We start from the raw sequence: 11977 nt of genomic DNA, 5'->3' as shown, positions 1-11977 counted from the left end.
ACCAAGACACATTTATATCTGTTAAACAGATTTTCTAAGATTTCTGCAAGAACATGTCTTGATTATTTTTAAAAGGAAGTTATTGAGGGCGCCTGGGTGGCTCAGTGGGTTAAGCCGCTGCATTCGGCTCAGGTCATGATCTCAGGGTCCTGGGATCGAGTCCCGCATCGGGCTCTCTGCTCAGCAGGGAGCCTGCTTCCCTCTCTCTCTCTCTCTCTGCCTGCCTCTCCATCTACTTGTGATTTCTCTCTGTCAAATAAATAAATAAAATTATAAAAAAAAAGGAAGTTATTGACATAATTTTATTTTTTTTAATTTGGACTTTGAGTCCTGTGCTACATTTAGGTGCTTTGTGACTACAATGAACCCAGAAAAGCCAGATTTCATTTCTATTTACAACTTGGGATCAGCATCCCGTCTCAGTGTCTCTCAGAATTTCCCAGTTACATTGGAGGGGGAGTGCTTGGAATTTTTATTTTTTTATTTATACACACACACACATTTACACGTATATATACTTAATAATTATATTAGAATAGTTTATAGAATTCATAGATTATATACTTTAAAAAATAAATATATCTTTTTTTGAAGAAACAACACTTGTGCTTAGTAGTACTTAATATCCATAACTTGTTAAGTAACATATACTCCTATCATTAATATGGTCTTTGTGGTGTTTGCAACTTTTGGCAGATAATCTTTATAGTTAAATCTAGGAACGAAAAAAAGCCAAATGTTTTAAGAATTCAGTGCACAAGAAAAAAAGGCAGACGAAAATAATATTTACATTTATGGCCAATTTAATAATACGCATTTGTCTCTACAGGAAGCCTTAAGTTTAATTCATCAGGCTTTTAGTTCCAGTTACAAAGCAATGGGATGAGTCTCTTCCAGATTAATATTGTTATTTTCAAAGATCCTTGGTGACTAACTGAATAGACTCATTTGCCTTTCAAGACAATTTGCATCCTTGTGTTTCTGATACTTTGTCTCCTTTATGTTCATTCTTGGCCCAGTGACATTTCTGATGACCTGACTTCTTTTTCTTTTGGATTTGCTTCCTGCAGGCAGGTGCACACTCAGAAAGACTACTCCTTTGCCTTATATCATTCAGATCCCCAACTTCATCACTGATTTCCTCTGTGGTCTTTTTATCTAGACACTGGCATTTGTTTTTTCTGTGCCTAACTGCTCTGGTTTTGCCGCCTCTTGGAAATGTAGTTTTTTGCCTCATTTCTTGTTTATTTGGGGATCTGGGTTTCTCAATCTGTAGGCATGTGAGACTATTACAGTGGCTTCCGTCTTGGGAAGTACTCTCACTTTTAGAAGAACACTTGGGTCTCTTCCCAGAAGTTGAAGGAAGTTTCGCATATTGGACTGTGGTCGAAGATGCTCTTCCACAGTTGGATTCATAACTATGCACGTTATTTTCTTTTGAGTGGTCACAGCATATATTTTGGGTGAAGCATTCACTTCTGTGACTTCCTCTGAGAGAGGGATTACTTGATTCTCTGCTTAAAGATCTCTTTGTAAGCCCAACACACCAAGATTTGGATCTGTGAGTACTGAACTGTGATGGTCTTTGGATTCTTCTACTGAAATGTGAACCAGCTTCTACAAATTGGGAGGACTGTTTGCCCTTCAATCTCTTTTTTCTGTAAGAGCTCAGTTTCCTACTATTTCTCTTAGAAGAAAGGGCAATTTCCGAAATACAGCTCCAAGAAGAGTCTCTCTTTCTGAATTTGCAGCTTAGCAAGGATCTTTCTCTGGGCAATCTTCTTTGAAAAATCTTCGGTGAAGAATCTGAGTATGTATTTTTTTCTGCTTCTTTTTTCTGGAAGTTGATCTCCTGGTCAGGGCTCAAAATCCTTTCTTCTCTTAAATTGTATTGAAATGGCTGCCCCTGATTAAAAATTGCTGGGGAACTGAAAGTACATGGAGTTGTTTCACTCTTTCCCAGATCCTGGACATGACTAGGAAGCAACTTTATTCCTTCCATTTTCCTCTCTTGAACTTTTTTTTTGCAATTCCGTAAGCTTGGGCCCCTTTCCCTTGGTGTAGTATAATTCAGGAATATATTAGCAGACGTTGTGCCTTTTTGATCTCCTGATTCTGGGTTGTCTTTGATCCAAGCATGGATTTTGCTTGCTGTTTTATGATGAAGCAGTGAGAATTCAGATTTCTTCAAGGAAGAGTTACCCTTTGGAAATGGTTTTAAGCCTGACAGAGGCTTCTGCTCATTATTCCGTTGGTACCGGGTATTTCTAGACTGACTTGTATCATGTTGAGATGCCAGTAGAGCCTGATCCTTAGACAAAGGCAAATCAGAAGCTGATGCTATGGACTTCTTTTTTACCCATGGTGAAATGGAAGGACATTGATAAATGGCTCGTTGGTCATAGGTTTCCATGTTGTAAGGTGAATGAACAAAACTGATAAACTCATGCAGAAAGTGGTGAGTGTGTTGTTGGAGATAAGGTTCCAGGAGGTGAATGAAGGACTCACTGTCCAGATCATATTCTGTCATGTGTTGAAGAATAGTGGATAGGATATTCTTCACTGTATAGCCATAATCTCCATAAACAGCTGTTAGTTCCCGTTTCAGCCAGGGGACCAGCCGATGTAAACAACCAGGGTTTCTCTTGAAATAATTAGCTGACAAATGCTTTTCAAGTCTGTAGCCTTGGACATGTGTCACCCAAATTCCAGAATAATACAGAGCTCTTCTGAACTTCATTACCACCTGATCTCTAAAGTGGCCTACAGACGTGGAATTTGGCTGGAACTTCCCACTGTCCCCAAACTCCCTCAGTAATTCCTGGACAGTCAACTCTTTCAATGGTCTGATTTTCCTTGTAATGCCCTCAGGGTTCAGACTGACAGAGTTGTTTTGAGAAGACTCCATGCAGCTTTCCTCCTCTGAGGGAAGAAAGCCTGAGTCTTCTTTGGTGTCACTCTCTGGCCTGGTGGAACAACACTGAGAAGGAAAGCACTGCACACCAGAATAAAGCATGGATTTCTTTCTTGATCTTGAATATAAAGAGTCATTACGACTCTTGTTGAAACAGGGATTCCAATCAGGTTCATTCTGAGTACTCTCCAAGCAGTTAGGGCACTCACAGTCAGATGAGAAATCAAATGGCATTGCCCTGGAAAGATTGTATTTCAGTTATATATGAGAAAAATTGGTTCGAATCAAGTCCTTATACGGCATGAAAAATATCTGTTAAAAACATTTCATGCATATTTCTGTAATATGGTTTGTCTCTTCAAGGGATAAATTCTAGAACAAGGTTAAGAAACAAACTATTCCCTCAAATTAATAATAATATGCTCAATAAAACCCACTAGAGAAAATTATTGAGGATTCAGGCACACTGATTTTTTTTCTTTCTTATTCAAATTAATTGTTGTAAATACTGAGAAGCAAATTGGAAATATCAAAATTCATTATATTCTTTAACTTAGCAATTCTAACACTAGAGATCTAATCTAGATATAGAAATCTACAAATATATATATGTTGACTCTTTTGAGGTTTTCTTCATAATAACATGTTTGTTATTGTTTCAACATTATGTTGAAAACAACATAAATATCCATTAACAGAGAACTTGCTAGATAAATTATCCTTAGTATTTATTTGGTAGCCATTGATTTAAAAAAGTCAAGCCTGCATGTACTAATATAAGAACATGGCTGAGTACATCGTTAGAATGAACATGTAAATATAGAAGTATTCTATTATAAATTTTAGAGAATAATCATCTCTGGCAGTATAGTGAACCTGAAAAATTGTCTCACTAGGAATAAAAAAATAATGCTAGCTATTTATAAATATGGCTAATTATAAATATATCTAAGTTGAGTAAGTTAGTAAAATTCTGAGAGGAAAAAAATTAGGTACCCATGTCTGGTGTCTACTTAGGTACCCATGTCTGGTGTCCTCGAGTTTCGGTTCTGATATGGCAGCACTGATAGCCACAGATGACAGGAGACAGTGGACTCTTTCCAAGGGTGAATTTCCAATAGGAAGCATCTCTATAAATCTATATACCTGAATGTCTACATTTTCACTGAAAAAGGTGAATTAAGGTGGGGAAGCACCCACACAAGAGTCAAGAGGAAATTTCAGCTGAGATTGTGTAAACAAAAACAATTAATATGTCTGCAGAGTAAATTCAGTTGTGTTTCCTAAAAACCTCAAAAGGATAATTTATTTTGAAGTTGGTAGTGACCACAGGCAATTGGCAGAAGCAAACATTCATTATCCCTGTAGAAGCAGAACTTAAACCCAGGTCTCATGACAAGTTTTCCCTAAGTGAGTTCACAGTCAAAAATCACTTAAAAAAAAAAAAAAAACCATTATAAGCATGAACCCATAGAAATAACAGGAAGCAAAAGTTGGCCCTTAAGAGAATCAGAAAAGAAAATGAGTACAGAGAGGATGTGCATAACTGTCATCCTTTCCCCCGGAGCTTCAATCTATGCTTTCCAAAGTTAATGCTTTCACTAAGTCTTCATTCATCTTAAAAAATAAAAATAACAGGAATTACATTATTTAGCAAATTTACCTCCTAGAGATCCGGAGTTGTCCGCACTCATTTGAGACTTAGCTGCTATTTTGTTTGCCTTAGAGACAGAATTTAGAACACTAGACAAGTTCTGCTGTGGACTGAGGAGAGACAACTTCAAGTTTTCCAGAGACTTTGACATCTTATATTTTCCAGCAATGTTCCAAGTTATGTTAGAGGTTTCTAGGGACTCTTTAATATTCTCATAGATTTTCTAATCAGAGCCAATATTGTAACAAGTGGTCTGACTCAGAAGAGAACAGTAGCAGTAAGTGGAACATGGGTTTTCCTAATGAATAAATTCTTCAAAAGAATAGTTACTAGTCTAGTATTAATATTTGCATTTAAATCATTTAGTCATAAAGTTACCCTTTTCCCTTTAAATGCAAGATATGAATAAACTATTAGCATGTATGAAAGGTGATTAACCAACATTTCGGTTGTTTGTATGTAAAATTTTGGACCCAAAATTATTAAAATGTATTACTGGGGGACACCTTTATTCATTATAGCTAAATGCCAGTTAATATAGGCAACATAACTGGAAGGTCACTCAAAAGAAATTTTTTTTTTTTGCTTACCGTTATACTACTTTCAAGTTTAGTCTTGTGTACTAAGATTATTCAACTTCTCTCAGATCTAGGGTGAAAACAATTTAACTCATAAGATATGTGAGGGGTTTGATGAGCTACTTTGTGTTATGCTTGATAGCTAATAGCAGTTCAACAGAAACCTCATTTTAGTGTTATTTTGAGTCAGTTTCATTACAGATCCCCAAGACAGTACATCACCTTTTAAAAAGCATGTGTTTTATGTGATTTTATAATCCAAAATAAATACCATTTCTCATAAGTATATGGTAATAAAGAACCTCATATCCTCATACCCCTCATACCAATGTCAGCATTATATAGATGAAAGAACAGTATAGAAACAAGTTCTTATTCTCCTATTACCCTTGGCAAGTTCATATACACTCTCTGAGTCTTGGATTACTTATCTATAAAATGAGGTTTATAGAAAGACTCAAATGAGATAATAAATATAAAAAGGACTTTGTGAAAAAAAATGCTTATTAGAAATAAAGTGCCCTCTGGGGCGCCTGGGTGGTTCAGTGGGTTAAAGCCTCTGCCTTTGGCTCAGGTCCTGATCCCAGAATCCTGGGATCGAGCCCCGCCTTGGGCTCTCTGCTCAGCAAGGAACCTGCTTCCCTTTCTCTCTCTCTGCCTGCCCCTTTGTCTACTTGTAATCTCTGTCAAATAAATAAATAAAATCTTAAAAAAGAAAGAAAGAAAGAAAGAAAGAGCCGTCAGAAGATAATCTCATCTAAACACCATACTTAGCACATTTTTTTAAAAAAGTATCTGTTGAAATGAAGAGAGAAGAACTAAAAGAATGGTGAGAGGGAGCAAGGGAAGAAGGAAGAACTTAAGAGAGAGAATCATTCAGGTTTCTATATTTTGGTCTACTCTATTTCTTTCTACCATCAATGTCTCCCTTTTCTTTCTTCTTATTTTTACTTCCTCAGTTCTAAATACATAATGAAAATTCTGAAGCAGCTTAGAAAGGAAGACATCATTGGGAAAGAGATCCACTGGCATCCAAAGTATGTATTTTAAAGCTAGGAAGATCTTAAATTGGCAATGGCCAGATGATGCTGTTGGAGAGGAAAATTTATATTTTATCCTTTAAGGTTCTTCTGACTGCTCTAAGCACTAAATTGACATGAAACAGATAAATAGGAGAAATCAAATTTAATAATGTACTTACAGGGGAGCCACATAAACATGAGAGATTCCAAAAATAGTCAAGCAAGATGAGGTATAGATGTTATTTTGGACTTAGGAATAAGGGTAAGGGTCTGGGGCTTCAAAGTGAAGGAATGCTATTCTCAGGAAAAATGGGAAGAATACATGTTTGGTAGACAGTGTTTGCTGAGACATGGAGAGGACTTTGGTCAAAATATACCTTGTTAGGTTCCTCCCTGTCTACCACACCTAGTTCATATTTTACTATAATTATCTCTGGTGTTAGCTCTCCTCTTGGAATAGGTCCTCTATCTAAATTCTTTCAAGTGGTTAAGAAAGAGGCAAAAAAGAAAAATTTCTTGAGTCTTCTGTTTCTTAAAAATAATCAGCCTAAAATAATTCATATGCCAAAGAGACATATTTTTGGGTAGCAAGTTTTACTCCCCTGCAATACTGCACAGTTAATTGGATCATGAGAAAGCAAGATCCTTTATTTTCCTACATAAGTCCTGAGCTTGATACTTGAAAGTGTTGCTCATCTAGCTCTTTCTAAGTTCCATGGCTAAGCAGTTTCTCCATGTAAACACTATTAGGGCCAGACACTTCTTTGTTCTATTTTGTAGACTGTTAAGCACAATTCCTGATCCACGAGATGCCAGTATCACCCCCTACCCAAGTACAACAATAAAAAATGTCTAAGGTATTATCAAATGTCCCGTAGGGAGGCAAAATTGGCCCCAATATTCAAAACTACTGCTCTACAGTATAAGATTATTATCTTTTGAGACAGGGTGTTCCTCACAGGAACTAGAAGCAGTTCTGCTACCGAGAAGTTGTGGTACGGTCAATTGTGAGAAGGATTAAGTGTAAATTAATTGAAAAAATAGATAAACTTACTCTTCTCAAACCTATTTCAGAAAATAGAAAAGGAAGGAAAACTTCCAATCCATTCTATTAGGCCAGCATTAGTCTGATATCAAAATTGGATAAAGACTCTACTAAAAAAGAGAACTACAGGCCAATATCCATGGGGGGACATAGATGCAAAAATCCTCAACAAACTACTAATGTGTTTTTCATTTCATTTATTGAACCCTTTATCTCTGGTGCGTTATTCCTTATCTCTGTGTTAAGAGCCTCACTCATGTCTTTCCCTCTTTTCTCAAGTCCCGTGAGTATCATTGCTTTATCATTGATCATTGCTTTAAATTCTCTATTAGGCATGTTACTTATATCTCTTTTGCTTTGTTCTCTGGCCATGGCCTTGTCCTGTTCTTTCATTTCGATAAATTTCTCTGTTTCCTCATTTTGTCTCCCTCTCCGTGTCTGTTTCTGTATATTAAGAAAGTCAGCTATGTCTTCCACTCTTGAAAGTAGTGAATTTATGAAAAGGAGGTCCTGGAGTGTTCTGCAATGGAGTGTCCCCTGTTCATCAAAGTCTGGCACTTCAGGAGGGTATCCTATGTGTATTGCTTGCATCCTGTTGTTGTGTCTAAGTCACTTTTCCTTTCAGTGTAGGCATCTGTACTGACTGTGCCTGTTGTGGGCTGTGCTCACTCTCTGTGCTGTTAATGGGACCCAGGCAGGCCAACTCTGAAGGGCTGTACCCACTGGGAAACTTGGGAGTTGGTGGTGGTGTTAGCAAAATTTGTGTTGGGTCACTAGTCCTATGCCATATCCCTTGACATATTGCGACAGCTCGTGGCTGGGCACCATGGTGCTGTAGGGGGTGCATGGCTGGGTGTGGTGGATAGTGGCCGCTGTATACCCAGCTTTTGAGCCCAGCATGTGACAGTGGCTGGGGGTGTGCAGTTGGGCACAGTACAACTGCTGTGTACTTCAGCAGCCATACAACCAACTGCTGGGTATGGTACACATAATGACTGGGACCTGTGGCTGTGCACCATGATGCAGCTAGGCAGGGCCCCCAGTGACAGCTGTGCACCCAGCATGTCGGTGGGGCATTCAGTGACTTGTCCTGAGCCCTGGGCCAAGGCTATGAGATTTTGCGCAGCCCCATCTCCCATAGGTGGCTCTGTGCTTATGCTGGGGTTGAGTGAGGAAAGTAGCACCTGCAAATTCCCTCATTTTCAAAGAAACATGCTCAGAAATCATTATGAATAGATCTGCCTCCCTTTGGCCCCCAGTGTTGTGTGAACTATGGTTTTTATGTTCCTTCTCTATGCCCGCTGCTGTCTCTTTCAAGGGCAGTGACCCAGCTATTACTCACTCCCAGGGCTCACCCAGTGCTGAGTCAGCTGAATTTTAAAGCTCCGGGCTCCAAGTTCCACTGATTCCACAAACTCACAGAATTCAGCCCCTCTGGTTTATAAAGCCAAATGTTGTGGGGATTAGTCTTCCTCGTGGGAGCTCCCTGGTGCAAGGCCCCATTTCTCTGCCCTTTTCCTACATGCTGCTCCTTCCTTTCTCTAGCAGCCTCATTCAGTCTTTCTGACCTTCCTAACCTTTTAGGTGCAGCTTTTTCTCTACACTTAGCTGTGGAGTTTGTTCTACCGGTCTTCAGATCACTCTCTGGTTTATTGACTTGTATGGGGATGGTATCTAGTTGTAAATGTGGGACAAGGTGAGCTCAGGGTCCTCCTACTCTGCCATCTTTCCAAACTCCTCAAGAACTAATCCTTTTATCATTTATATAATGTTCTTTATCTCTGAAACATTTCCTTTTTAAACTCTGCTTCGTTTGAAAACTCTATAGCTTCTTCAGCTTTCTTCTGAGTAGCATTATTTTGATATAACATTCTTCATCTCTTTGCTTTTGGTTTAAGTCTTTATATTTAGAATGAATTTCTAGTACACAACATATGGTTGGATCTTGCTTGTTTTTACCCATTCTGACAATGTTTGTCTTTTAGTGGTGTGTTTAGACCCTTCAGATTTAAAATAATTATTGATATTTTCCTTCAATGTCTACCATGTTTTTAACTGTTTTCTATTTGTTGCATTTGTTTTTGTTTCCTTTTTTTTTTTTTTTTAGTATGTCATTTGATTCTCACAAATACCCCATAAAGGAAACATCTCATATTAATCCCCACTTATTGATGAGGAAGTGAAGAGGACTAACATTAAGTGTCTTAACCAAGATTACACCAGACAAAAATAATGGAGCCAGAATTTGAAAGTGACAATGTTCTTTGCTTGACTGAACATTATGTCCCGTATACTGAGTGATTTCAGCAATAAAATTGTGATAAAGCCTTCAAATCAAGTAAAACTCTATCCTCAGAATCTCTAAAATCTTTATGACTCCCCAAGGCTTTCTTCTCCCCCAAACCAACCTGGGAAGGAGGTATTGAGAACTTAGAATCTTTGCTCTAGTCAAATCAAAACACTATGAATTAATCAGTTTATAATAAATTCTAACAAGTTTAGCATGGGTGAAAGGGGAAAAAGCTTCATCCACACAGAGACTAGGATTATCCATGGAAACCAAGCCTATAGTTTCAGGGTGTCAGGTTTCTTAAAGACTAAGAAAAAAAAATTAGCCCTATTCTCAAGCCAGGCTGTTCAAGTTTTATTTTCCCATCGACTGAGATCATTTAAAATTACTGTTACAACCTCGCTCCTGAATCACCATCTCTTTTCCTATAAAAGTGCTTCTCCCTGCTTCCGTGGGGATGAAAGCAAAGACAGAACTGGACTTGGGCCCAAACCATAATTTTAGTAATTACTAAACCAAGTGACTGCAGCCATAATTGAGTCATTCAAAGCCAAATGGTAGCAGTAATTAGTTTGTCAAATTTGAATAAAAGAGCTTTTTTGGAGAGAACAAGTAGAGTTGAGCTAAGGAGGCCTGAACTGTCAGCCATGAAGTAGGATACTTTTTCCAAGCAAAGAGGGTCTTCCCAGCACCATGGTTCTCTTGTGTGACAGTGATAGATATTCCTCGTTACAGATTATGGCCTTGTCACATTTAAACTAATCTCTCTTCATGTCTTCAGGCCCTGCTCATTCCCCTGGGCAGCAGTCATCAATTTACATGAAGAGGCACCTAGGGAAGCACAGAATCTATTTATCACACTTGCAAAGAGTGTACTAACAGCGACTTCAAACAAAGCATGGATCCACATTTCAATCAGGCTTCCCCTTTGCAGCATCATAAATAGTGTCAAAGGATGTATTGTTAAGAAAACGGATGGAAGGGAAGGGAGAGACTCCTGAGAACTCTGGGAGTCCGTGAACTCCACCCTTATATGGCCAGCTTAGTGTATATAGAATCCAACATGGTTTAGAGTTCCTAGACTTCCTGTAAGCTTTTTGGACATAGAGTCACCTTATTTATGGATCAGCCCTTCAGCATGCCAGCTGATGGTAAGAAGCCACCTTAGGTTAGGAACACAGAAGCAAGATAGGCCGAGTTCATTTCTGAAATTCCTCTTCCCTCCAACTCATCAACCATAGCCCACATTCAATTATTTGTTCCATTACAAACATATTCCCTGCTATCTCTTGCCAAGTTCTATGTTCCTTCTAGTAAGATTGGTCAGTGCTCTCTCTGTCCAAAGCTGAGTTTTCCTCATTGTTTTCAAGGAATGTGCTTTCTTCCCAAAGTTGTAAATGTCTCATGGTCTGCTGAGAGTATAAATGACGCTGCTGGCATTCTTTCATGATCAGAAAGTCAAGTGGAAAGCAAATACTTCAATGTCAGTGGATTCAAGGTCCCAGAGACCATTAATTCAAAGGGTTGGAGTTCTTCCTCCTTTCTGAATTTAATTTGAACATAATCAGCACCTATTTATTTTGAATAATGTTGCTCATTTTTTTCCCCTCAAAAAGATTCTTCTCTTTTGTGGATACACCTATCAGTTTCATACAGTAAGCTAAAACATTCTCACTGCTATTTATTTTCAATAATTTTATATGCCTTTTCTCATAAAAGATGATCTTCCTTATGTTGATATTTTCTGTCACTTTTATACAATGGTTATTTGAGTTAATGCATTTTACTCTTTTTACCATATTTCCACCAGAATTGCCTAATAACTATATGACTAGTCTGCACTTTAATAATAAAAAATGGATGAAATCTGTCCAAGATGTCAATAAATGATGGGAATGGGAGATTCAGCATATTATGACTAAAACCAGGAATTAAAGAAAAAAAATTTCATGTGTATATCCCACAAGTTGATATTACTCATCAAACTAGGAACGACTGTGCATAAAGCTTAAAAATTATAGCCAAAGCCCTTGGTAAAGTTTGCTGTAAAGCCATATACCTGCAAATGAGACCAACTTAATAAAAGAATCTTCACCAAATTTAGACTGGGTTTGCCATGTTTACTTTCTGTCTTCATGTCCTTCTCAAAGTCCTCCTGCCTCTGGCTGAAATTGAAAAGGATTATGATTTCACACTGACCTATGGAGTCCCAGGTGGCTGAGCCTGGATTCCTCTCAGTGCACAGATAGGAACTGTCACGTTTCCTCTCTACATCAGGTAACTCAAATAGGAAGATAATTGCTCCCCAGAAAATAGCAACGTTAGACCATATAAAATAATACATGAATTTTCTCCTTTGGCTGCCTCTGCAACAGGCTACCTGACCTATGAAAGAGGGACTTTTTGTTTCGTGAAGGAATATATTTTTACTATTTCTATTGGATTTTTAAAATTCTCTCCTAGATTACTTCTAC

At 38.0% G+C, this 11977-nt stretch overlaps 1 protein-coding gene across 1 annotated transcript; it reads right to left on the bottom strand.

Annotated features, from left to right (window-relative positions):
- Positions 1 to 802: 802 nt before the first annotated feature.
- On the bottom strand, positions 803 to 4614 carry LOC309846159 (uncharacterized protein). Its single transcript, XM_082694964.1, has 2 exons — positions 4578 to 4614; positions 803 to 3152 (listed from the first exon to the last, which is right to left on the bottom strand). The coding sequence occupies exon 2, from the start codon at positions 3146 to 3148 to the stop codon at positions 956 to 958; it is 2193 nt and encodes a 730-aa protein (XP_082551090.1). The 5' UTR covers positions 3149 to 3152; positions 4578 to 4614; the 3' UTR covers positions 803 to 955.
- Positions 4615 to 11977: the final 7363 nt, after the last annotated feature.

Source organism: Mustela nivalis (genome assembly GCF_964662115.1).
Source record: "Mustela nivalis genome assembly, chromosome: 13".
NCBI classification, from domain to species: domain Eukaryota; kingdom Metazoa; phylum Chordata; class Mammalia; order Carnivora; family Mustelidae; genus Mustela; species Mustela nivalis.
This window is presented reverse-complemented; position numbering and strand designations above follow the sequence as displayed.

Bases quoted from the DNA above. Each gene is read 5' to 3' on its own strand.
- LOC309846159 (XM_082694964.1), bottom strand. From the start codon at position 3,148: ATGCCATTTGATTTCTCATCTGACTGTGAGTGCCCTAACTGCTTGGAG.